Consider the following 26,888-nt stretch of genomic DNA (forward strand, 5'->3'; position numbering starts at 1 on the left):
GGCCGTTGCGGCTCACTTGGGAGTGAATCATCGGACGGAAGATCTTCCTCTCTGTCTCTCCTCCTCTCTGTATATCTGACTTTGTAATAACAATAAATAAACACATCTTTTAAAAAAAATTTATTCTAATTTCCCAGGGTTTTGTCCTGAACTAAATGAAATAGTAGATCAAATAAATTTACAAAGGATAGGCTCTGAACATGGCAACTATTACCCTTATTAGAAAGCAGGACAGGGCATGTTGAAGACGGAAAGCATGTGTATGTCCACAGCCTGACCAACAGTCCCTTTATGTTCAGTTAGGCAGTTACCGTAGTGTTCTGGGAGCGAGCACAGTGTGCACTCACGGTCCGGTCACCTCACGCTTGACAGTGGTAGCACGGCGAGGCTGAGCCAGCATGCTCTTCATCATGTGATCAGCCAGAGACAAGGTGACTCACGCCTGTTCCTGAGTCCTTGGCAAACGTGGAGAGGCCATCTGGGAGGCAGCCAGGCCATGCCAGATTGTCCTGACTGTGATGGGGTACAGACAGTTTGAAGTTGCAGAAGGTCTGTAGAGCTGATAGTGCACTCCACAGAGTTGTTTGTTGGCCTTGGAAACTTCTGCCACAGACAAGACCAAGAGAAAATGTTTCCCTGCAGAGAGAAACTCACACACCCCAGGACCCTACATCCCCAATAAGGGGGCATGAATAGGTTAGGGCTGTCAGGGTTACCTCCCCACCTGTAAGCATTTGGTCAGGTCAGGGGAGCCAGGATCGCCCCAAAAAGGGTAGGGGTGAGGACTGGCTAGATTGGAATTTTAATGATAAGAAGCTTGCTGGGTCTTCTTATTGATAGTCTCCCTTTGCCAGTATGCCTCCAAAATATGTATATTCATTTGTGAATTTTGTACGTATGCCCACTCTCAGCTACCCATATCATTGATATTGATAAAATGCACTTTAAGGTACAAATTCAACACTCATGTAAATACTTTTATTTCTCCTGACCCAAGGGACCATCTTTGATGGTTCATGAATAGTCCGTACTCTTCAAACTTTTGCTCTGACTTTGGGGCTATCAAGTTTTTGTTTTGTTTGTTTGTTTGTTTGTTTGTTTCTTAAGGCAAAGGAAGGAGAGGGATTCATTCAGAGAAAAGATGGGTCAGGTTGAGACATTGGGCTGTGGTCCAAGAAGTCAATTATAGCATCTTGAATTCTCCTGTGGTTTATCAAAGCAAAGGTTGGCAGGAGGGAGTGATGACCTGTGACACTTGTATATATATATATTTTTTTTAAAGAAAGCATTGGTGGGTGGGAGACTGGGTGGGGCTTTTCCCTCAATATCCCCCTTAACCTCAGATACATGAAGGAAACGATATGGAAATAATAGTCTTACCCACTTTCCTGTAGCCCTTGAACCTTTTTACCCTAATTAACTATGTAAAGATTGTCAAAAATATAATAAAAAGTGAAAAAAAAAGCATTGTATTTGAAAGGTTGTGTAAGAGGGAATGGTACTATGGTGTAGCAGGATAAGCCTTTGTCTGTAGTTCCAGAATCCCTTATGGGCACTAATTCAAGTCCCTGCTGCTCCACTTCTGATCCCACTCTCTGCTATGGCCTAGGAAAGTAGTGCAGGATGTTTAAAGTCTTCGGGTCTCCTTCCTGGGTGCAGCAGCCCGAAGAAGCTCCTGGCTTCTGATTGGCCCAGCTCTGGCTGTTGTGGCCTTCTGGGGAGTGATATGGGATGCCAGCATCATAGTTGGGAGCTTAACTTGCTACGTTTGATGCATTGCCGGCCCCAGAAATTATATGCTAACTTGTAGCCCAGTGATGGCATTGTGACACAGCTAACCAAAACAAGGTGGCTGATGTCTCACTGGGGCCCAAAGGTCATGAGGATCAGAATACACGGGCTTGTAGGAGACTTTGGAGAGCAGGTGCCTGAACCATGCATTGTCATCTGAGGTTGTCCCAGGGATGAGGGGAAAGCAGAGGTTTGGTGGAACCTGCCCATGCTGCCTTGGTTGAGATTCTTCCCACATTCTTCAATATTGGGAGCAAGCTCATGTTGAACCACAAGATTGGCATGAGGGGCACTGCTCGCTCTGAACCCCAGCATTGGAGTGAAAGACTGTGCACTGAGGCAGCCTGGGTGAAGCAGGTGCATTCCAAACACCTGCTCCATGGCAGTCTGTGTAGGATATGGGGAACAAATCTCTTCAGGAGGCTTTGGGCAAGTGAGGAAGACAGACGTACAGACACATATATGACATACAAAGGGCTTGTTTTGGTTTTGAGTTTCCCCATGGCTGACTCTGAATTGAGTTCTTCATTTGGGAAGCAATCTCAGGGTACACACTGAGGGAGGGATGCGAGAAAAGCAAGATTAAAAAAAACAAACAAACAAACAAACACAGATTAGGCATTAATGAACAGGTCAGTCCTGTGACAACCGAGCCTCAATCCCCCAGTGAATCCCTTGAGAAACTCTGTTGAACTTGTTGCTCAAAGTGCGGGCTGTGTCACTGCTGTCAACTAGGAGGAGCTTGTTGAAAATTCAGCGTCGTGGGCCTCACTCCAGGATGTTGAATCAGAATTTGTACCTTCAAAGTTTAAAAGTTTGTGTTCAAACTTTCAGCTCTACCAAACGTGACAACTTTGATACGAAACTTTTTCGCCCCCTTGGATTATAGTGCTGGTCTCTACCAAACTGAGTCCTCCTGGTAATTCTTTTGAAGTTTCCAGTGTATGAAACAAATGGTAAAAGTTTCCAAACCTTTAGAAAGTGCCTTAAAATGCGCTCCATCTACCTGCACTTTGTCATCATTGTAACTCAGTTACAGAGACAGAAGGCTCACACAACCAACTGTTCTGTAAAATGCAAATTTTGCATGGGAAGCACTTCCCCTGGGAGAAAACACAGCAGCTGTCACGCAAAAAGTTATTTTTACAGGAACACACCACATGTCCCCTGTACTTTAGTATCTTACCAAAAATTTTCAATGCATAGAGCACCTTTTCTGAAATAATACTAATGCCCCCCCCACACACAAGGTCTCCTGCCCTGCCCCCCACCAAACCTGCTGACTAAATGAAAGAAGTTTCATATTTAAGTTGAGAAATGTCTAAAACAATTAGCTCAATAGTTTTACATTGACAAGTGGGTTGGGTTACTTTTGAAATTCACTAATCTTCAACACAAAATGAATCTAAATTGGTAAAACTATTTTTTTAAGCTGGTATAGCTCTTGTCACAATAATGTCACATAATGAGCAACCATAAGCCCCAGTGGTTTCAGAGAGTTATCTTGCTCGTGTGTGCAGGTTGGTGAGGGTAGCTTTGATGATGTTGGATGGACTCAGTTGAGCTCAGCTACAAATCTCAGGGCTAGTTGGTTGCCTATGGCATGTTCTTAAAATGGATGGAATGATTTTAAGTGGAGCAGTTCAACTCCATGAAACATTTGGAGTCTCTGATAGTTTACTAACATCCCATTAGCTAAAGCAAGTGCTTATTGTTTGAATTTTAGTTTGGGAGTCCCTCAGTGGTCCACATGTTAGTTTTCAAGTCTTAGGATAAGACAAGTCTTAGGATAAGTTTGGAAATTTAGTCAAGTTATGGTGTCTGAAGGCGGGGCCTTTGGAAGGTGAGAATGGCTTCAGTGGCTGGGGTGGAGTGCCTAGGGTCACATCCTGGTGGCTTCAGAAGGGGAGACAGACGGACGGGGACGAACGTGCTCCCTGTTCCTCTGCCTCCTGGCCCACCTTGTTATCATCCCTCAGTATCAGTGGGGCCACCTGGCCTGTGAGCATCCTAAACTGTAAACTGAAGTAGCTCCTCTGGGGCATTTGCTATAGTGAAAAGTTGACTAGTAACAGCGAGTCGCATAGTCAAGTCCAAAGTCAAGGGTGGACGAGTGCTCCACCCAGGGAGTCACATAGTCAAGCCTGACTTTTCACTGGTGCAGGGTGGTGGACTTATTCCAGAGTTAAGGGTAGAGGGAGCGAATATTTGCAGGATAATAATTTCTTTCAGCCATGAGTAATAAAATTGTGGCACAATGTTTTGCATTGTAATAAGTAAGGCATGGTGCTGTTATTTGAATGCTTTCTAGGAGGAAAGGGAGAAAGTATTGACTGCCTTTTGAATACCTATGGCTACCAAGCATTCTGCTGAAGGTTTCTCAGGGCATTTCATTAAACCTTTTAAGTTTATAAATAAAGGCTTTATTTATAAGGTTTTATTTATTTATTTGAAAGGCAGAGTTACAGAGCGTGCTAGAGGGAGAGAGATCTTCATCTGCTGGTTCACTCTCCAAATGGCTGTAACAGCTGTTGTGCCCAGATTTTGAGAGCCCCAGAAATCCCCAGGAGTCTGAAGTTGATGCAAGTGCACAAGAATGGGTTATTCAAGCTCAGCACATCCGAGCCTGGGTTCTTGGTTGACAGCAGGCAGCAGGCTGACTGACCGGCTAGCCGCCAGCCGGGACCACCCCTTACCGGAAGTGTGGCCTGGAACAGAACATTAATAGGGTTTTTATAGGGGCAGTCCACAATAGCTTGGAAAGGGACAGTTCACAATAGTCTGCAAGTTGAGGGGAAATAGCACACATTCCCTACCTATCTCTGTCAGACAGCTGATGCCTCCAGCAACTAAGATAAGCACCCACTTAATTACTTGGAGCCACCTGTGAGATAACCAGACTTAGGTGGGCCTTGATTCATAAGAATTGGGGCCCCTCAGAGTTATAGGTCACATAGGCTAGGCCGATTGGTCTGCAAGCTCACACTGTTTCTTAGTAGCCATTAGCTGTGAGCAAATGGTTGGGATTTTGATACTGAGGTTCTTCAAAGAACTGCCTGCTTGGAGGGATTTCAGATTGTCTACTGTGGTTGTTTGCTCTGCTCCCTTTGGGCCTATAGCAAGTGCCTTGATGATGTAAACATTAGCTTGTTTGTTACTGATGTTTAGCAAACCTTACTGCGCTAACACATAAAGGAAAATACACTGGAGAGTTATTGCAGGAATCTTGCTTTTCTGTATGGAAGATTTCTTTGTGCTAGTCCAGAAAGGAAAGAGTATTAGGAACAAGAGGAATCATTAGAGGAATGTTTTCCTGAATTGTCTTGGGGTTCAGATGCAGAAATAGCTTACAGGGAAGGCTGGATTGAGAGCCCCACAGTTTTTTTTAGGGTCAGTGCGGAGGGCTCCGAGGTTTGTTTTTAGGTTAGAGTTTGGCATGCCAGCAGGATGTGAACACGTGCTTTTCAGGTTCTGGTGAGAATGGGGAGGTCTATGCAAGACTCACATCTCATTCTGGGGATAGTTAGCAATTGTTTCCTAAATCTTTCATGAAAGTTGCAGGTTACTAAGGCTTTTGCCTTGGTTCTGGGTGTGTGTTGGTAGGGGGGGCCAAAGGGGGAACTGTTGAAATAAATTCTAATGCAGCTATTTGCAAAACTAGCTATCCAGTGGGGGGTGGAAAACAGAAGGTTGTTTTCTGAAGGCGAGGAGGGGGAGCACTGAGGAGATCTGCTGAGTTCACCTTTTCTTCACCTCCCACAGGAGCCTGCCCTACCTGACATGCCAGCTGCAGGTGGAGCCCTCAGGCAATCTGAATTTCTGCCCAGCCAACTACAAATCCAGGAGCAACCATGACTGACTCCCAGATTTGATCATTCACTCGAAGGACTCCAGAACCGAGGGAATCTCTACACATCACTCGATGTGTCTTCAAGGAGCTGCCCAGGACCAGGTAAGGGAGGGCATGGGGCTTCCCTGCGGTCTCTCTGCACCCCATCCCGACCCCGACCCCGACCTCTGACCTCCACAGGCTTGCCAACTTGGAACATCCATTGTTCTGGAAGTCTGAGTTATGTGGGGGGCTCAGTTGGCTTTGTTTCTCAGTGAAGAATGCATTTTCTTCCAAATCCTATTGCCTAACAGTGAAGCTTGAAACAGCCCATTCTCTGGCATGGGAATGAACGATTTCTAGATCCCGGTAGGGCTTCCTCTGAATCCCAGCTCACTGGCTTCTCCCAGTATCCGTCCCTCCATGTGACAAGTAGAACAGGATGACTGGAGCTTGCTGCTTTTCACTGCTCTCCTTAGGCTGGGAGTGTCCCAGGCAGCTAAGCTGCTTCCTTGCTCCTCACTCCTAGGTCAGAGCACAGAGTCTGGTTGTCGTCATTGTCGGAGTAGCAGCAGTGTCTTCCTCACCAAAGGGCTTGGTGGAGATGCCAGTGAGAAGCCCGGAGGCTCAGGGGAGTGGAGGATTCTTTATTTACTTGGAGGTGGCAAGGGTGCCTGGCTTGAGCCGCCTCCGCATTGTTACAGTAAAAGTAAGTCTCATGATGTTGAATTTGGAAGGCGGAACAACAGAAGTGGGAGACAGGGATAGATCTTTGAGTCCACTGGTTCACCTGCAGATGGTCACCCCAGGGCCAGGAACTCCATCTGGGGTCTTCCACATAGGTGGCAGGAACTCAAGTCCCTCAACCCTGACCTACTGCCTCCCGAGGCTTGTGTTAGCAAGGAGTTGGAGCTCTGGCAGATGAGCGACTGCCTGGCTGCATATGATGCAGGTGCCCCAGGCAGCAAACTTGCCTTTCCTGCAGACACTGTGAAACCTCTCCTAGCTCTGGCTGCCTTGTAAAAGTCACATTGCACCCCTCTGAGAACTGCTGGTCTCACCTGACCACTCAAGTGGAGCTGGTTGATGGAAAGTTCTCGGGGCTGGCGGACCTGCCATGGAGGTGGGATGAGGGAGTGTCAGCCAGGACCTGCCATGGAGGTGGGATTGGGATGAGGGAGGTGTCAGCCAGGACTTGGATTCCTTGCCCTTCCAATCATGCGACTCCTCTACCTCTTCCCCCCCCGACTCGCGCCCAATTTTTTTTTTTTTTTAACAAAAAACAAAACAACAACAAACCCCACACTTAAAATCTTTATTTTTCATAAATGACTTTTCTTTATCATTTCTCTTGACAGTAATTCTTGGTAATGTGCATGTAACATGAAGGCAAGCATAACTCTGAGAAGTCATGAAAGATAGTATCCTAGTGTCTTCATTTTCTGAAACCATTAAAATAATCTCCATTTATAAAAATTAATCTAAATATAAATATTGACACTAAAGATCAAAATCACTTGATGACAAAATAATTTTTCTGGAGCTGTAACATATGCTTATGGTTTCTAATAGTAAATTAAATCTTTACATTTATTTGGCACAAGGAAATCTTTATAAAAATTCAAATGCCATAGAGCAGGCTTTTTTTTTTGCAAGGCTTACACAGTACACATCTTTTTTGTCAAAACTGAATATTTTAACACTGCAACACAACAAGAGCTGCTTTTCATGCCTCTTAAGGAAAACATTCTATTTAGAAGTCAGATCTTTTTTGTTGTGTTTTTAAAAATCTCTTTGTTTTGAATCACACCAGTAGAACAAAAAGATTTACTTATTTCCAAGGAGTCATTTCTGCTGGCTAACACATACACAGCATCAGCAAGGGGTATCACTGCGAGCTACACGGACCCCCATACAACATACAAACTGGCAGCAAATTAGGTTTGGAAATGTGCATAGCAGCCAAAAAAAAAAAAAAAACCCACAAAAAAAAAAAAAACCACACACAGAGAGCTGGGCTTTCATGAGGTATCCCATTATAATGAACTGAAGTGTTGTTTTGGTAAATTAATCTCTCTGGCAGTCAGCTGTCAAGTCTGGAAAATGCAGTTACTGAGTAGACAGGTTTTTACTAGGATTAAAATGGGCAGATTACGACCTCCGGAAAAGCCATCCTGCTGTTAATTCCCTTGCTTTCCTGTCGTTGTCTTCCTCCTCCAACTTAGAACACACCAGGAGGAAACAAAGCTCTCCCAGTCCAATTAACTGGGTGAAATTTCTCTTCTGTTGGCTTTTATCAACGTGCTCAAAACTAGCCTTTGAGATAGATCTAAACAGACCACAAAATAGTTAGCATCAACCCTTCTGAAGTTGAATCTTCCCTGACCTCCTTCCTACGCGTAAATTTTGTAAGGCTGTTCCCTAGCCACATTTCCATCATTAAGGTGATTTCGCTATTTTTTTTTTTTTAGTAGGGTATTTACTGGGGAAAAGAATCTTGGAGGAGAACCATTTTATCAGTTGTTTATATGTTGTAATTATGCATTTGCTCACGTCAGGTTGACGTGGGACAGTGCCCTCAGGTGGCGCTAATGGTGGCCTTCTCCACGCACCCTCCTCCCCCCATCTCGTCTGAAGTGAGGAAATGCGCAGTGAGTCTGCAGAGGGTCCCCACGTTCACAGTGAGACACAGGGCACGTATCCTTCAGAGAGAGGAGCTGGGCTTTCCGTTTTGGGCCCCTGACTGCCACGTGGCAGGAACGACGGGCTAGGAGCTGCGGGGGGTGAGCTGTCTGGGGACGCATGGAGGATGGTCCTGCTGCTCCCTGCAGAGGCATTTTTCACTTAGCATTTGCAAGACAGAGATGCTGGCAAGAAGTTCTGAGCACTGATGGTGATTACAATGTCTACCTCCCTTTCCCGTGGGCTCCCTCTCCCCCCCAACCAGTTTTCTTTCACTCAAATGGTTGACGTGGAATTCTAGTTGAATCTCTAGTTGAATCGGAGGGACCAGAACAAAGGCTCACACAGCAGCCAAGCAGGTGGGGTGCGGGTAGGGCATAGGAGACAGGATTCAGCCTTGGAACGCAGAACTCTGCCGCTGGAAGCCAGAATCTTTACTGTTCAGTCCTGGATTCCCCTGGGAGCCGAAGGCAGAGAGTGGGCGTGACTGCAGTGCTGGGGGCAGGGACTGCTCTGGGGGTGAGGGATCAGGGCAGCCCTTTGCCCTCCCCCAGGCCCTCCCCGAGGTGGAAGCCCATACAGTATTGGATGGCTGTTGGGTCAAGGCACTGTCGTGTTCGGCCGGAGGCAGTGGGTCACTGGCAGTGGAGTTCTCCATGGCCTTAATACATCACAGCGGACTCCAGGGTGGGCTCCTGGCAGGAAGAGACCGGGGTAGGGATGTCACCAGGCAGCCAAAGCGACTGGCGCTGTGGTCCCTGTGACGGTTCTAAGTTCTATGCTGTCTTCCTTTTGGGATTCTTTGAGGTTTTTCTCCGAGGGCTGGCTTAAAGTCAATTTGTTTTATTTAAAGGGTTCATTGATGCTTGGAAAGAAAGTAAATAACCTGTCGCGTATAAAGTTAAGCATTAATTAAGATGTATATTTTAACAGCTACACGATTCGGTTCTCTAGTAGGATTTATTTCTGGTGCCCTTGAGCTGCTAAGGGATTCTGAGCACCACCAACCATCGTACAGTCAATTGTCGCTCCCTGGCACAAACCAGGGAGGCCCAGGCCTTCCCTGCGGCCCTAGAATTAAAGCACCCTTCCTCCTCCTCATCTCTGAACGCTTCTTGTCTTGAATGGTAAGATTTCTGCTTTAAAAAAGTTACTTTATGCCAACTTAGTAAAAAAAAAAATTACAGTCCAAATCCACATGGCATCAAAGCAGCCGTTTTAAATGAACAATTCAGTGGCATTTAGTACACTCATCGGTCGTGCAACCACTGTCCTTGTTTACTCAGAGTGGACACGCCTTGCTCATCTGGTAGCCTTTTTCTGTTCCCACCTCCAACCCTCTACCAGCTCCAGGCATCCAGCAAGGCAATTTACCTTTTTTTTTTTTTTTTTTTTTTTAGATTTGTTTTATTTTTATTACAAAGTCAGATATACTGAGAGGAGGAGAGACAGAGAGGAAGTGGAGCTGCCGGGACCAGAACCAGCGGCCACATGGGATCAAGGCGAGGACATTAGCCACTAGGCCACGCCGCCAAGCCCAAGGCAATTTACTTTTAACCTTCTCATGTATACTGCAGGTTCCCTTCCTGACCCTGGTGGTCTGTCCTCATAATGTGCTAATACCTCTTCAGCTTTTTAAAAGCAGGCAACAAGATGGGTTGTGTGACTGGGGCTAAAGGCTGACCAGAAGGGCAGGTGGGGGCAGTGCTGTTGTCTGACACTACCTAAGTGAGTACTTTGTAATCTAAGATTGCCCTCCATTTTGCCGTCACCCCCAAATCTGTGTGCTCAGTCAAGGATGAAGAAGTGGAGAGGGGGCAGACGGGTGACTGAAAGGCAACAGAGAAATTCTGCCATTGCTTCAGTCTGCCCATCCCAGCAGGGTCTGCGCTGCATGGCCAGGCTCCCAGAGGTTTGCTGAGCTTCTGCCTTGGGTTTTAAGCAAACGATCAGTACTCCTCTCGCCTTCACCTCTAGAGCTTGTTTACTGCTCTTGTTTACTGCTGGCTTTTTGTTTTTCAGGAACAGTATTCATGGCTAATAAGAAATTGAAGGAAGAGTAGTGGAAAGCCCAATAATTCATGCATCTCCAGTGGACATATTTTTGGATTTGTATGAGGAGCTGTGCAGTAAGGGGAACACTGGCATTCCCCTGCTCCAGCCCCATACGCAGCAGTGAGACCATGGGGGAAGGATGCTTCTTGGGGCTGTGCTGGGGGAGCGGTGGAGGGGACAGGCGGCCTCAGGGAGGGAGCATGAGCAGTTTCAGAAGCGGTGGCAGTGGGACAGAATACTCACCACCAAATCTGTGCAGCTGCTTCTCATCTCCTTGCTTCTGCTTGTGGAGGAGCCTTGGAGAATGAAATTGCGGTTGAATGTTTTCATGGCAGTCACGGAAGATGCCTCAGTGTTTTCGGCTGTAAGAAAACAAATGGGAGTAAGTGTTATCCAGAAACTGGGTTGACTGTTAAGGAAGAAAGGCCAGGTGGCCAGCATACCCAGAGTCTTGTTCTCGGCTTGTCATCTCATCATGGGCGTGGGTTTGACTGTGGATTCTTTTGGTTCTGTCTCTGTGTTTAGGATGGACTAAATAAGTCAAGGCATCATGGGTGGCTCTCTGGGGAAGGGCGGCTTGGAGAGAGTCCAGTACACACTAAGTTCCTGGGTGCGGTCCTGAAATACAGAGTGCTCTAGAACCTGCCAAGTTGTATAACATTGGGGATAAAATTGATGTGCAGCTATTTAATATCCTCTTCTAGCTCACTGAGTGGGACCACACTCAACTTTTGTTGCAAGGATATTTGTGTTTATTTAGTGCTTCCCAACCGTCCTGGAGGGCATTAAAAAATACAGGCTAGAAGTACCATGTTACCTTCCTGAAGTCAAGAAATTTGTGAAACAAAGGATGGGGACTGGTGATGTTTTTTAACTGCCCAGTGGTTTTGTAGTTTATAAACCAGGCACTCAATATTTGTCGAATAAGCAGTGGAACCAAAGCTCTAACATCTCCTGGATTTCTACTGAGCCATCATCCGTTATGGGACCCTTGCATAGGGGCAAGTTGTTGTAAAGGTCCACCGGCTTAGGGGCCTTGGCGAACTGTGCTGGAATCTTACTGCGGTGGGTGCTGTGGCAAATGCCTCCCGGCGTCCTGTCCACTATTCCCTGGTGGTCACCATTCCACAGCACTGCCACACTCTTGCCTCATGCACGGCACGGGCCTGGAAGTTACTGCTCGAGAAGTATGCTGAATCTGGGAGAGACAGGACTTGAGGGACAAACACTCCATCTGCTTACACTCCGACTAGGAAGGTCACAAGTGTAATCAACACTGTCTTTCGGGGCCCCAGGACAACTGAGCTTCATTAGACTACTGTCTTGGCTTCATTACCTTTTCTGAGTTACTTCTCTCCTTCCTTCCTAAGTCACCTCCAGAATGCACTAGCTGCAACCCCTTCCCCAGGAAGGAAGTCCCTTGCTCCGTGGGGACCTAAGTCCAGACAGACAAGGGCAGTTGCACATGAGAGCTCCCTGTTAATCTGGTCTTCCTACTTAAATTTCCCTGTTCCTCAAAAGAAACCCTTGGAGTTAGCTCTCTAGCAGCCCAGTGATTTTAATGAAAGCATACCTTTCACTGGCGGGGCAGGCAGCTTCCTCCTCTGCTGCCTTGATGTGTCTATGGTGTGAACCTACAGGCAGAGCACAAATAAAAATCTCTTTGGCTTTGCAAAAGTGGATTGATATCTTCCAAATTTTCCAGGTCCTGCAGTGTTCCAACAGAAGGCTGCAGGGACAGACACACCTGGCTCCTTTGCCTCTGTTCCCGTCGTCGCGTGAGGTGCACACAGGGGGCGATGTTCAAACCCGCGACGGTCAGCGCCGAAATCCGGCTCTCGATGTCGGAGATCTGGATGCAACAAGATTGGGGTCAGCAGGGAGGAAAGCAGGAGGCGAGTCTTTGTCAAAGTTTCGCGAAAGCACAGAGAACAAATCTTCTTGATGTCTGCTCATTCATTTATTCAATGTCTGTCTACTATGCAGTAGGGAGAAGATATAACACAGACCTTTCTTTAGAAGTTTAAATTTATAGCTTGGTTGCTCTGGACCAGCATGTCAACAACCCTTTCAGGGTGTGCCCTGGGGATAATGGCACCACAGCTTTATGGCAGCCAGGGCCACCTGCCTTTGCCAGAGGGTCAGAGGGAGAGGTCTGGGAAGGCTCTAAGGGAGGCAATGCTGCACTGAGTTTTGAAGGGCAAGTACTGTTTATAGGGCCTGCGTCCTCCATCTGGCTCCATCTGAAACTGTGGCCCCAGTTCCAGTGGCTCTCCCAAACGAAGAGGTCGAATGCCCTTGAGAAACCCCTCCCTTCCTGCGCACCGTTTTCCTTGTTTACAGCCTGGGAAGACTCACCATCTCACAGTTGGTTTGGGATGGGCCTGTGTCCATGCTCTGCCAGACTAGAGGGGATGCTGGCAGGGTGGAGGGGCGAGGTGTGGATCATGGTCTGCCTGCTGAGGGGGCACAGCCCAAAGCTCATGTGTGCATGCCCCATCCTGGACTGTCGCCTGCCTCATCCTGGACTGTCGCCTGCCCCATCCTGGACTGTCGCCTGCCCCATCCTGGACTGTCGCCTGCCCCATCCTGGACTGTCGCCTGCCCCCTGCCCCTGCCCCACGCGTCCACCAGTTGATGCTGCCCTCTCCTTCACTGAGGATGGACGGGCGCTAGAGGGAGGTGTACAGAGAAGGGCTGAGAGGCCAGCAAAGCCTCCCAGCAGCAGCCCCCGAGCCAGCCTGCCCCTCCCCAGCCGCCGTGCTGACTCCCCAATGCCACACTGGGAGTTGAATTCCTTTGGTTTCTAGGCCAGTAAATTGCACAAGCTTGTGAGAAAACATGCAGTCTAGGTTCTTCTCATCAGGCATTTGTGCTCCTGTGGACTAGATGCCCACATTCTCCTGTGAAATTGATGGAGGGCCAGCTGCTGACCTCCTGAGGGACTGTCATGTTCTAGGACAAGGAGGAATTAATTGTCGAAATTTTGGTCCACAGGGTAAAGAACAACAAAAGACAACTATGAAGGGAGGATTTTGCCTTCATTCCTAAGACTGTGTGCCCAGTGACTGAAACACTGGCTGGAAGGAGATGGCCTGCTCTATCCCGGAAGCCACCACCAAGAGCCGAGAGAGAGACTATATCCATCCACAGGACAGCAAGCAGGCACTCAGAAGAACGGCTTTTCTTGACACTAAGGGTTAAAGGACCCTCCCCTCCACACCCCCGACCCCTATGGGTCATGCTGCAATCTCTCCCAGGGCTGGACAATGATACTCCATCCCAAAGGCAAACTCCAAGGTGACGGGGTCCTTAGAATGCCACCTCATTTGAGAATGCAGTGGACTCAGCAGCACTGTCTTCCTCAGTAGGGACCCTGCTGGCAGCCTGCAAAACTCCTGCTAAGAGAGCTTTGAGAAAACTTTGGCTAAGAACAGATGATGGGGGTGGCTATCAGCAACAGGCAGTATGAAGAGAGTCCCTGTACTACGGAAGGTCCCCAGTTGGGGTCATCTGCGAATCTGAAGGCAGAGTCAACCACCCTCCATCAAGGACTCTGAGGTGCACACCTGCTGGGAAGATCAACACACTTCTCCGGAAACCACATGATGCACCCCGGCCAATAAGATGGCATGTGAGGTAAGACTTCCTTCTAGCTATTTGACCTTGGGTACATGGCCTCAGTTTTCCCAGAATTACAAAAGGAAATCATAAGTAGTCACCTCGTGCAGCTGCTAAAAATGTAAATCCAGTCATGAGTAACAGTACTGAGCAAAGTAAGGTCTGCTGAACACTGAGGATTATGGGTAACATTGTAGTATTTTAAAATAACAAATAGGCCCATTTAAATACATGGAAAATGGTATTTGGGACTTGGCTAAATCCTAAAAAATTCACAAGCAGGAATAATTAGTTACCTAATTAAGCCTTCCAAAATACCCATAAGTAATATCATATCCTGCCAAATCATTCAGGAATCCTCTTGCTGCACAATGCCAGAAGACAAATGATTCTGGTCTACTTTAGATAGCATTGACAACAAATTGATTATGTATCTAGGGTGACATTTATAGGAAATAATCAATTTTCAGAAAGTCCCTGTTCATCCCTGCTTGCTGGGAAGAAGTCTTTAGTCCCTGGGCCGTCTGTTGGAGGAGCCCCATCCTAACCTGACCCACCCGCGGCGGGGGAAGAGCAGCTATCTCATTCTCGAGAGCAGTTCATGACACCGCTGTGAATTTTGATCCTTTACGCGAGTGTCATCTTCCGCATCTAGAGACGGTTCTTCCCACAGTGCAGGTGTAGGAGTCTGCAGCTAGGGCAGTGCCCCAGGAATCTGCACTGAACTGCTGTTGGAGGTGGGCATTTCTCACACGTGACTAACAAAATGGGCCCTTTCACAGGAAAAAATGGTCACCGATTCCTGAGAGTGTGTGCACAGACCTCAGTTGGTGAATTAATCAGTCTATGGCTCATTTTGATCCATAAAATCAAAGGTCATGAAAACCTCTAACAGGCATCCTCACAAAGTCCTACAAGCCATGACCATCCATTCTGAAACAGCCATATGAAAATCCTGTCTGTTTGTCATGCAAAATCCTGGTCTGAGAAATCTGTGCTTCCACTTGGATTCACTCCTTTTCTCCTGGGTGCCAGTCTGCCAGGTACTGTCTGAGGCACTGGAGTTGCTATGTTAACCGGGATTGCTGTTAGAACTCATGCTTTTAGCCTAATAGGTGTTCAGCTACATAAAAAGGGATAGAGGAGGGTAGTGTTGGTGTACTGGGGACCTGTCCAACAAAGAGACTGACCTGTGGGTCAGATATGGTATGCCAGCATAAGGTTTTCTGGGGCAGCCCGATACACTGTCAAGGCTATAATCTGGGAGGGAAGAGGACTATGCTTAAGGAGAAAAAAGTGATTTAGTGGAGTCTTGCATCTCGGAGGGCCATACTCTGGGCAAACACATTGGAGACAACAGGGTCTAATAGATACAGTGACATGGAAACAATTCTTTTTGGAAGATGAGCCTCCACCTCTGCAGCCCTGCACGTGTCCTCCGGAGGCCGCATCCTTACCTGGAGCTCAGCCTGGTGCACCTGGGCTGCAGCCGTGGCCACCTGGTCCTCCAGATCTGCCAGTTCCGTCTCCTCGGTGCCACTGTGGATGCAGCGGGCGGCGTCTTCCAGCTCGCTCAGCTGGCCCTCCAGCCCGTACACGGTGCCAGCTGCCAGGTACACCTGCAGAGAGAGCATAGTTTGAGGTTTGGGACCCTTTGGAGGAAACCCAGCAATTAAGGAGATTTAAGAGAACTCTGTTCAACCTCGGGGGAAAGGTGAGAACCCACTTATAAACATTAAACATTCTCGCTTAAATTGCAGCATCTTATGGTCATCTGTTGCCCAACTATCCTGCAGTTAAGCAGTTTTATAAACCACTTTTGATAAAGCAGCACAAACCACATAGCACTGCCTAGGCACTGACCAGTGATGTGTAAAGACTAATCAAGAAGACAGAAAAACCCATGATTTTTTTTTTTTTAACCCTAACAAAACTTTTGGGATTTAGTAATCGAAAAAAAAAAAAAATGTATAAAGCATCCAAGAGGTGATATTAACTTCATTTGTTCAATTTATAATTTCTCATGAATTACCCCCTTGTTTGCCTGAAATAGGTTAAGGGAATTAAAATGAACTGGAAATTTGCAGAATAATATTTCTAACACAAGAATATGACATTGAGAGAAGCATGTGAAATTCATCTGTCAATTAGGACTTTTTTTTTTTGCTGTTGAAACTTCCCAAACCAGATTAAAGGATTCTTACTTTTAAGACAAGTTTCCTGCGGAGTTTCTTCCGAAAGTAAAATCATGAGGTGAACTCAGAGTAAGGCACACTGGCCAGTGAACAGGACAGGAGCTTCCTGAGCAACATCCGGATAAAACCAGCCATGACATGAGACGTGGGGTGAGTTGCAAGCTCCCAGCTTGAAGCTTGGCCTGGCCCCAGCCAGGTGGGCATCCGGGCAGTGAGCCGGAGGGTGGGCACTGGCTTTCTTCCTTTCCCACTAAATCCACTTGAATACACAAGGGGAAATTCATCAGGTAATTTATCACAAACAAGTGTTCTGAGATAGACACGCCAGAGGCCTCTGCGCGGAGGGTGTGGGCATCTCTGGCCCTCAGTGAGTGACACTGGCTGTTGAGACAAAGGACCCCGAGAGGTTCCTACCCAGTCAGTTCCTCAGGCTGACTCACTTACCTGCATCCACACTGCCATTTGATAGAACATTCTAAAGTGGGGGCAAAGGCAGGGGGCGTCCAGCAGTGACAGACACAATGGACGTCACGTCCCGCGACTGTCCAGGCACGCAGGGGATCGTGTGACAGTGTATGCCGGCAAGGGCTGTGTCTCGGCTGGCTTTGGTTTGCTGCTACTTTACCAAACGCTGAATCTGAGAAATCCTGTGCCTAAAAGACCTTCCCAATTTAATGTGGCCACTTAATCCCTGTTTTTAAAAAGAAGAAATAGTTCTTTGTGATTTGTCCATAAGAATTTCAAAGACATTTGAGTGGAGAAATTCCTAGAAAAAAATGTATCTCTTAACAATATTGATGTTGAAACATTTCCCTTAGGAGCAGAAAAAAACGTAAGGGGGAGGGAAGCAGAGAGAGAAAGAGGAGGGTCAGTTCAGAGTTCATTACCTATTGCTTACCTTTTCAGGAGATAAGAAAAAGTGTAAATTTTATTTTACTAAGATCGTGTTGAGTATAAACTAGTTCGTACATCAGAAAACTTGGAGCAAAATTAAATGAACTATTTAAGTATGGCAGTGGTGAACCAGAACTCGATACAACCTTGATCTTAGAATCTTGGTTTTACCAGAAAGACACACAACCCAGCCTCACTGTGCCCGAGGACCATGCCACCGAAGCTGCCACTTACATCTTACCATTAGTTATCTGCTGGCGCTCCCTGCTTTTTCTGCCAGAACAAAGCCATATGAAAGAGCTCCAAGCCCCCAGGAAGGTCAAAATGTTCATCTTGCCTCCGTGTTCTCCTAAAGTCTGCGTGTGTTTGGCAACACGGAGATGGATAGTCCAGTGTCTTGGCTCTGTCACCAGCTGAACAGGAGCCCCCGGCCACAGTGACAGCTCCCGGAGGCCCGCAGGAGGAGGAAGATGGTGCTGATGCCAACGTCCTTTCTGAGCCTGGGACCCACTAAGGTTTTCCTGACGTTTGTTTAATGTTTGTGGCAACCACTGAGGTGTCGGGATTACTACTACGAATGAGTGAAGGGTGACGGTCTTTTTATCCTAGGAAGCATCTGTGACTTGCCCAGGTCTGGCAGCTGCAGAGTGGTGGGGCCTGACCCCTCCCTCCTCCCTGTCCACTCTCTGCCAGGGAGTCCCTGCCAGGACACTGGCACTGTGCTGCTTGGACCTCCTCTCTTTCTCAAATGCCCCCTGCCCTTTGGTACTTTGTTATAGCAACACAAAAGTGCTTAGTCTTGGTTGGAATACTTTGACATTTTACATTTCATGCTTTTAAAACATAAAGATACTAGTTACCATGGTGATCACTGGGTTATATTTGCTCTGTTGCTGGCTGAAATAACCAAAAGTTATGATGACTGTATTATTCTTGCTTTATCAGAAGTAAACAATTTAAAAAACCAATCAGCTGAAATTGCCCCTGCTTAGTTGAGATCCACTTTATGGAGGAACTGAGTCCTTTTCATACTGGTGCTTAGTGTCTCCTATGGATTGTCTCCTGCTTCAGCAGGCCTGTCTCAGAGAAGCTCAAGGGTGGGGAGTTTTTCTTTTATTATTAAGGAAAGACCCCGGGGGGTCCAGACCTCCTAGGATAAAGAGCAGTAGGGAGCCTCCCTGGCTGCAGGACTCTCAGAGGTAGTAATGTGCTAACAGGCATTGCAGCTTTCCAAGAAAGAGCACACAAGTCCCAAATGTAGCTGACCCGAGCACAGCTTTGGGAACTTGGCTTCCACGAACTACACTTCTGGGGACTGAAGCAAGAGAAGAACAGGTCCTGTTTTCTAGAACCCCCAAGGAGCCATTACCACCTCCCTCCATAGGTTCCCTGGTGCCACATCCTCTCTGCTGCAGAAGGGGTCACCCAGGAACCTTGGTAGGGAAGGTCGGCATCCCCACTGAGTGCCAGGATCAATGGGGCAGAGTAGGGCTCCTTCGCAGCGTAGTTCTGTAGTCCTACATGGGCCACACCAGGCAAAGCTAAAGGGACTAGTTCTCTAACTGGGGATTATAGGGTTACCACAGGTTGCCTCTGACATTCAGCCAAGATCAAAGTGAGGCCTGACCTCAGATGGGGGCGGGAAGGAGAGGAAGCTGACTCATCCCTCCTGCTCAGAGCCCTGCCACAATCTACAAGGTGGCTCTGCTCACTGTGCACCGGGCAGGCTAGTTTGCTGCTGCTCCTATGGACCCCTGCCTGGCTGGGTTGGGCTGGTCAAGAGCAGTCCCCAGCTAAGATGGAGTGCAAGGGTAGAAGGTAAGAAGACTCATTTGCCTGGCTCCCCCTCCCCCGGGTGGGCACCTTGGTTCTGGTGGCAGTTCTGGTCCTGATTAAAGCTCTCAGTCTGGGTCCTCTTCAGGATTCCAGTTCTCCCTAGGCTCTGGTTATATTGTGCCGGTTTCTGAAATCCCCAGATAATCATCAAGTCTGAAGCCGGTGCTAAGGTATAAAAGTGGTTTATTCAAACTAACCTAGGTCTCCCAGCCACCTCCCCCAGCCCAGCATGGCCGGGCGGGGGAGGGGCAGCCGCTGCAGGATCCGCAGCAAGCCCGTGAGCCAGAGAGAGAGAAAGGAAAAACCCCTGAGAGCCCAAGCTCCCCAGTTTTTATACATTTCAGGCTATTAATTATACAGTAATGATCTAGCAGGCTTCTATCGGTGGGTTTGAAACTAGCAACTTTTAAAAAGTACAAATCGATGAGCTATAGGGCGGTGGATCTTATCAAACACCAGGTACCTCCTTCCTGAGGAGTGGTCTGCCTACGTGACCTGCCAGGTGTCCTGCTGGGTGTCAGGCCTAGAATCCACACAGCCCCCAGCCAAGCCATCAAGGCGGGATCACAAAGGGCAGAAAACTTCCAGGCTCTTCAGTTACATGGCCTGGTAATACCCACCTCCCATGGCTTCTCTCTGTGCCCTGCAACCTACCTTAACCTGGCTGACGTCTTGGTTAACTGTCCCCTGCATTAACTTCTCTCTCCTTGACCAGCCCAAGGCTAACAGGTACAGAAAAACTCCTCTCAGCAGAAGTGTACAATACCCAGAGATGCACATGCTCAACTAGAGGAACTGAGTCCCACTGTGCTTGGGATCAGCGCAAGATGGCTCCTGTTTCCTGCTTTGAGGCCAGAGCACAACCAATTTCCCAGAGCTAGCACTAGGCTGCAGAACAGTGGTGCCCAAATCACTAAGCTCAGGGAATTCAAAACTCCGTTCCTACCCCCGCAGTCCCCAGTCAAGTGAATCAACAAAGCAATTTAGGGAAACAGGCCACTGCATAAATACATGTGCCATTTGTTTTACCTGATGAAGCTGCGAAACCTTCAGAAGCATTTTTATAGGTGAATTTTCTCAACTGACTCCTCTCCTCTCCTAGAGCCCCAGTCTGAAGAAGCCCGCCTTCAGCAGGTGGGAGCCGTGCTGCCACTCACTATTTCCAGCCGTCTCTGCTTCTCCAACACAAAGAAGGCCAACGGGCAGCCAAGGAACGAAGGAGCTCTCCTTTTCAACACGGATGACAAAGCCACGATTTAATTAAGGCAGCCGCGCCCAGACACCTTGTCTAAGACCTGGCCCTCTCCTGCCGCTCTGCTGAATTCCATCCTGAAAGAGCAGAGTGAAGCCAGGAGCCCAGGGCTCTGTGATCTGGCAAATTAAAGGCATGAAGAGAGTCATCCAAACCCAGGGAATTCAAAGGAACACAGAGGGAGCTGCTTTTGCTGTGGAATTTGAAAATCCAGAGGAGGAGGAGGCCGGCACGTAACCCTTTGTGAGCAGAGGTGGCAGGAGAGAGAAGCAGTCAGGTATAAAACCCTAACTTTTCAGCCTTGCGTTCTTGCATGCTCTGACACCTTGACCTGGGGAGTGTGTGTGTCAGGGTGCTAATGAAGCCAAGGCAAAAAATGAGACATGCAGTGGCAGGACCTTAGGAAACACATAAGGCCGCTGCCTTTCCCACATGCTCCTTGGGAAAAGCAAAACACAGTGTTTGCAGTAAGCCACAGGAGCTGAGAACTGCCGTTTTAAACTTGGGTAATCCACACGTAGCTTTCTTGATGTTGACTTTGGTGCAACATCCATCCCTTTCCTGGTAATGCATTTCATCAGTTCTGTGTGTTCCAAGGTTACGGCTGTGTCAAGCCCTAAAAGGACTGTTGGCCACACTAAAGAACACAGCAGCAGTGGAGTGTGGCTTCATCCACATCATCACTCGTTAGAGTAACACTCACCAAGTGCTTGCCTTGAGTCAGGCTCGGTCTCTGCCTGCCATCACCAGGGGGTGTCGCTACCAGCAGCTCTGAGTGGAGGCAGGTGCTGCTCAGCCTCCTACAACACGGTAGGGGAGTAGGGCTCCCCCGTCAGTCATCCAGCACAAAGGGTCGATGGTGCTAGTGCAGTGGGAGACAGGCGAGTGAACAGAAAGGATGGTTAAGGGAAGGAAGTGACCACACAAACATCTCGGGTTCATGAGGGTCCAAAGAAAACCTTCCACATTTAAGTGAAACAAATATTCACTTAAAAAAAAAAAACAAACGAGTTTGTTTTTTAATAAAAGTCAAAACAACAAATCAGAAATACCTCTGGGAGCCAGGTCCATGGCACAGTACATTCAGCCTCTGCCTGCAGTGTCATATGTGCAGTGGTTTGAGTCCCGGCCACTCCACTTCCTGTCCAGCAGAGATGGCTGCTTGGTCCTGTACCCATGTGGGAGACTTGGAAGAAACTCCAGGCTCCTGATTTTGAACTGCTCCCCTTCAGCCATTGCCGTTAGTTGGGAAGTGAACCAGGAAAAAGGAAAATCTCTTTCTTTTTTTTAAAATCTCTGTAAATACACCTTCCAAATAAAAATAAAACTTTAAAAAAATACCTGTGATAATAGTTCCTGTTTTTTTGGGGGGGACAGCATCCCATGAGAGTGCCCCAAAAACAAAGCACTTTGGGGATCTGGAAGGATGAAGTCACTGCCTGGATTTTATATTAGCTTTGTGGGCAAGTCCATGCCAACTCATTATGTATGCCCTGAATGGCTCATATCTAAATCTCTTTTTCCTGGTCTGGAGTACTGGAAGATTCTTATCATCAGAGTGTTACTGAAATTGGTGGATGTTTTATATTTGAAAATTATAATCTAACAAGGGATGACTATCCAGAACACACAAGGTACTTGACAGCCAAAGATGAAATAATCCAATTGGAATATGGGCACCAAGAGCTAAGCAGACACATCTCAGAAGAGGGCACACCAGCGTCAACAGGTACATGATAAAAATGCTCAGCATCACTAATCAGGCACATTCAACTCAAACCGTCGCTGAAACACCTTACTCCTCCTCAGCCAAAAGGTTGAGAACAGGTGCGGGGAAGGTAGTGCAGACAAAGAAACCCTTGTACCCCATCAGCTGGAAATGTAAGCACACTCAGCTGGTATGGCAAACAGTCTGCAGGTTCCTCAAACACAAAACCCCGAGGAAAATAGCTGCCACGTTACCCAGTCATCCCACTACCCCATACCTGAAGACGACAAAGTCAGTTTGTTGAAGAGACATCTGCACTCCCCTGTTTATGACACTACTATTCAAAATAGCCCAGAAACGGAAACCAGCTCAGCATTCCTTAACCAACGAAAGGATCAAATGTGCCATATTTTGCACACCACAGAATATTAGCCATAAACACGATGTTATCCTGTCTCTTGTGACACCATGGATAGAACAACTAGAGGTCATTACGTTAAATGAAATAAGCCAGACACAGAAAGAAGACAGATAAAACACTACATAATCTCAATAGGTGAAGTCTGAAAAAAGTGCATTTCGTGGAAGTTAATGGTAGAAACGTGGTTACCAAAGACTGGGGAAAGTGGAGGGGAGGAAGGGATGATGGAAAAATTAATTAACAAATAATTACAGAAAGGAGAAATAAGTCCTGGGGTTCTACTGCATAGTAGAAGACTACAGACCTCCCCCCCCAAAAAAAAAGGTCCTGTGTATTTTTCCAAAAACAAAAGCAGAAGAAACAGTTTTGAATGTTTTTGACACAATGAAATGACAGGTGTTTGAGGTAATAGATGTGTATCCCTCACCGGGCGTCGCACAGTGTGTATACATGCACTGAAACATTACCTGGTACCCCATAGTATACACAATTACACAATTTTTATGTGTCAATGAAAATTAAGTTTTGAAGAATCTGTTGCATCTTTTCTTCCCTTCCAAGTCAGGAGGACAGAACAGCCCAGGGCATCAGCATAGCTGTCCTGTTCTGCTCCCTCCTCCTCGGGGTGCGGAGAGCTGCTCTGAGCTCCACACACAGCAGTCTCTCCAGCGCGCCTCCTGGCTGCCCACACTCTCACCTCGGAGTCCAGAGGGGTTTTCCTTCCTTCCTTAAAGGGTGAACATTACAGCTTCCTTACTTTTTGCAGTATAAACTACATGCAGCTGAATTTGAGTAAGCACTGCCCCCAAACCCATATTAATTTGATGCTGCTTTTACACAAGGACACATCTTCACAGGGAACCAGAGAATCTGGCTGATGCCATCTGACCTTGCCGAAATGCTGGGGTCTGTCGCATTCCACCCTGGCCCTCCTTTCTTACCTTTCCCCCTCTGCAGACACCTGGTGCATCCCATCTGCTTCCTTGTGACCCCGGCTCTTGGCAAGGCCTCCTTTAGACAGCTGGGGAGCTGGCACAGGTGGTGGCCCAGCCACGTGGGGCAGGAGAAGGGGTAATAGGTTAAAACAAAAACAGAACAGAGGGACTTCCAGGCCACCACACCTGGACTTCAGTGGAAACAGATCTGTTTCAGCACAAGCAGAATCACCACCAGGGCTAATTTTATTTCCTTTTTCTCTCAAGGGCTTTTTTTTTTTTTCCTTCTTGCAAATGGCAAATGCATCCTCATCCCAGGATGAGAGAAAGCTAGAAGTGTTGTCTTAAGGTTGGAACCATGTTTAGTAACACATTCTTCAATGTAATTGAACAGGACCATGTTAGGAGTTGGATGATGACATGGCTCAACTAAGAAGATCTAACCTATTTGGGTATTTATCTTATGCCAAGCATTGTGCTACATATTTTCAAAGAAGAAAGATAATTTTAACTGTGCCCCCAAAGTTAGGTTTTCTTTTTTTTATTATTTATTATTTTTAATTCATTAATTACATTGTATTATGTGACACAGTTTCATAGGCACTTGGATTCTCTCCACCCCTGGTTTTCTTCTTTTGACCAGCCAGGTATACTATCCCTGGTCTCCTTGTTGGAGGATAGGTGAGAGAAAGGTCAGACAAGGGTTGGGGAGGGATGGCAGAGCCTGGGTCTCGGTGGCCACAGGGTGATGCAGCGGGGACAGGCAGTGCCAGAGCCTTCACACAGCTGCAGGGTGGAGAATGGAGGTCTCGCGAGGAAGGCAGTAGTGGGCTTCCTGCCGCCGATGGCAATGGAAGCCTGAGTGTTTCCTTGGAAACACAAGCAGGTGACTGTGCTCAGTGTCTTGAGCGAGGGGAATGGGGCAGGGCTGGCTGTACAAACCTGAGTTCTCTGGGCAACTGCTTCATTCCTGCAGCTGCACTGGCAGCACTCTGCCCGTGTCCCTTGGGTCTCTTAGAGTTTCTACATTCCACTGACCAAGACTCTGACCTTGGCCAAGCTTTGGAACCTTCCAGCACTTCCTCAGAACCTGCAGCTTTACCTGGGTCACTTAGCCCTAGAATCCCCGTTCTCCACCTCTGCTCAGATTCCTCACCCCACCCTGTTAGCTGAACCCCGTGGGTTGTCACTGGTCTTCAGCAAGCATCCTACCAGCTCAGTTCAGCCAGCATCCTCCTGAGCCCTGATGTTTCCTCGTAGTAGTTTTCTATCCAGAGACTCTAACCCTGCTCCTTGTTTATGTTCTCATTCACCGAGTCTCTGTCCCACTGCAGACTCCACGTTGTTACAATGCTGCAATGCTGCGGCTTTAACTAGTATCACTGAATAGTTTGTTTTCCTGTAACACCCTCTCTGCTTCCCCATCCTGCTAAGCTCCAGTAATGCGTTGATTTCCAACAGGGCAGACCCAGACAGAGGGCCGCCTCGGAGGCCCTGGAGACACTCTATCGCTGCACTGATACATGCACTGGCCGGGCAAGGGCTTGCACCTTGGGTCACGTCAACTCTAAGACGCACCTGATAATCCAGAGCTAGCTCCCTGTGAGACTGGCCATGCCTCCACAGGCTGCCTCTCTTTACCATCTTCTGGGGGCCGTGCCCGAATCAGTCATTTGTATGCAAATCCTCACTGCAGGGCCCCATTTGCTTCTATGGAACCCACCCTAGAACCCTACCTGAAGGTATACTCACTGGGGTGGTCATGGTAAAGAGAGAGAGAGAGAGAGTGAGTGTGTGTGTGTGTGTGCACTCACTGTGATGAGCTTCAACTTCAACAGTTTGGGCTGTGCACACAGTCACCTTGACAGGGCACACCCACACCCTCTTACGTTTTCTTCCAGTGAGGTCAGCTGCTCATCCAGTCTAACTTGGTCTGTCCCAAGAGGAAACGTGCCCTTCTCTTCGTCGGGAGGGGCTGGCGGGGACTCCCAGGGCCCTGCAGACTCTGCTATCAACTCCTCCGTGGCATTGATGACTCGCAGGACTTCTGTGGAGATGTTGCAGAGAGAGACAGCAGAATACTTCTGTTTGGTCCAATAACAGAAGGGGACAGAAGACAAGAACAACACATTAACAATGACACGGGCATTCTACGTCATCATGAGATGGATTCCGTACACACACACACACACACACACCAGTGTGCCAAGGGAATGAGCAGATAAAGTGCACAGCATATGGAAGTTGGAGGAGGCAGGATTTGACTAACTAGTTTCTGTGACTCAAGGTGAATTTTTTCAAATCTAGAGGGAAGGAAGAGCTCACGTGGCCACACTAGGTTTATATCTATTTGCCAAATGATAGTTTACTTTCTCAATGTAACTTCAGTCACAGCCTGTGTCAACCCACACCCACATGTGGCCAAAAGGAGAGCAAACTTTCTTGACTGGGAATTAAGAGCACCTGACCTCGGCTCTGCCTTCAGTTTTGTCTGGTTGCGGGGCCTGGCCAAGTTATGTCCTATCCCTGGTGCACAGTTACCTGGACAGTGAGCGTGCTGGACAGGCACTCCTCTGCAACGTCTTACTAATCTCAAGACTTTTTCTTTCCCTCTCCCTTGCTTCCCTCCACTAAAGAGGTTCACTCCACATACTATTTTACGGTTTCCCTTGCAGCTGTGGGTGGCCGTGCCACATGGGTCAAACCAGAGAGCCTGAAAGGAAAGCTTCTGGTTTCTTAATCAGAACATATGTATCTGATGTCCGCTACCCCACGCCCTGCCACTCTTGTTTCCTCCTTGAATGTAGAAGTCCGGTGTACGAACCAAAAAGTGAAGATGGGTATTAAACAGCCAAGTAAGAGAGAACAGCAAGATAGAAACATCGAGGGCCCAGCGAGCGATGGATTATTAGTTGAACTCTGGGAGGCCCCCTGCTTGCCTCTGGACATCTTGTTAGAGGAGAAAAACCATCTGTTGAAGCCACTGTTGGCCAGGTTTTCTGTTATCTGTGGCTGAACCTATTTCTAACTGACACAGTTTTCTCACAGATTTTGTGTTTGTGGCTCAAAGTTGCCACCAATCCAGCGCTAAGCCAAGACTGTCACAGAGCAGAGGCAGTTCAGCGGCAAGGAACGGTCACATCTGAGTTCATGAGCACCTACGGCATCAGGCCATCAGATGCACAGCAATGCTGCTTCGGCATTCGGGGTTTCTAACATGAATACTTTGTTTATCCCATTGCAGGGGTTGTAAATGGGAGTCAAAAATGGCACACAGGCCTGCTCTGCTTCACAAGTAAAATGCTTCAGGGAAATCTGGAATTGTAATGCCTTTGGTAGGATTCACCTTCCTAAGGTACTGCTCCAACTCAAATCACGGCTTAATTTTACTTGTTCCCCTCGTTGGAATGCACTCAGGTTTTGTCTCGCCAGAGGAAGTTTTCAACAGCCTTCCACTTCACTGGAGAGGGAATCCAAGAGGTTAAGTGGTGAAGTAATGGCTGAATCCCGTGACACCAAGAGAGATGAATTTAGGAGGGAATAATAGAGAATGGAAGGAAGTCAGCTTGCCATGAATGTGGGTAATCCTGCTCCAAGTGTCACCCGATTTCATTTCATTCCAACCTCGCAACAACCTGTCATGCTCACCAATTCCATCATCAGAGATGG

General features: G+C 47.6%; 1 protein-coding gene across 5 annotated transcripts in view; it reads right to left on the reverse strand.

Moving 5' to 3' along the window:
* Nucleotides 1–8,725: 8,725 nt before the first annotated feature.
* The window catches only part of MYRIP (myosin VIIA and Rab interacting protein), a 153,915-nt gene continuing 135,752 nt past the window's right edge, over nt 8,726–26,888 (reverse strand). For 4 of the 5 annotated variants that reach the window (XM_058678840.1, XM_058678839.1, XM_058678841.1 and 1 more), the window contains 6 exons: nt 25,109–25,303; nt 15,436–15,597; nt 12,105–12,209; nt 11,931–11,991; nt 10,601–10,719; nt 8,726–8,997 (listed from right to left, as the gene is read on the reverse strand). In XM_058678840.1, the coding sequence (XP_058534823.1) occupies nt 8,965–8,997; nt 10,601–10,719; nt 11,931–11,991; nt 12,105–12,209; nt 15,436–15,597; nt 25,109–25,303 (675 nt within the window). In that variant the 3' untranslated portion in view covers nt 8,726–8,964. The remainder of the gene's footprint in view (nt 8,998–10,600; nt 10,720–11,930; nt 11,992–12,104; nt 12,210–15,435; nt 15,598–25,108; nt 25,304–26,888) is intronic. The other variant, XM_058678842.1, reaches the window with a different exon arrangement.

Source organism: Ochotona princeps, chromosome 21, assembly GCF_030435755.1.
Source record: "Ochotona princeps isolate mOchPri1 chromosome 21, mOchPri1.hap1, whole genome shotgun sequence".
Lineage (NCBI taxonomy): Eukaryota > Metazoa > Chordata > Mammalia > Lagomorpha > Ochotonidae > Ochotona > Ochotona princeps.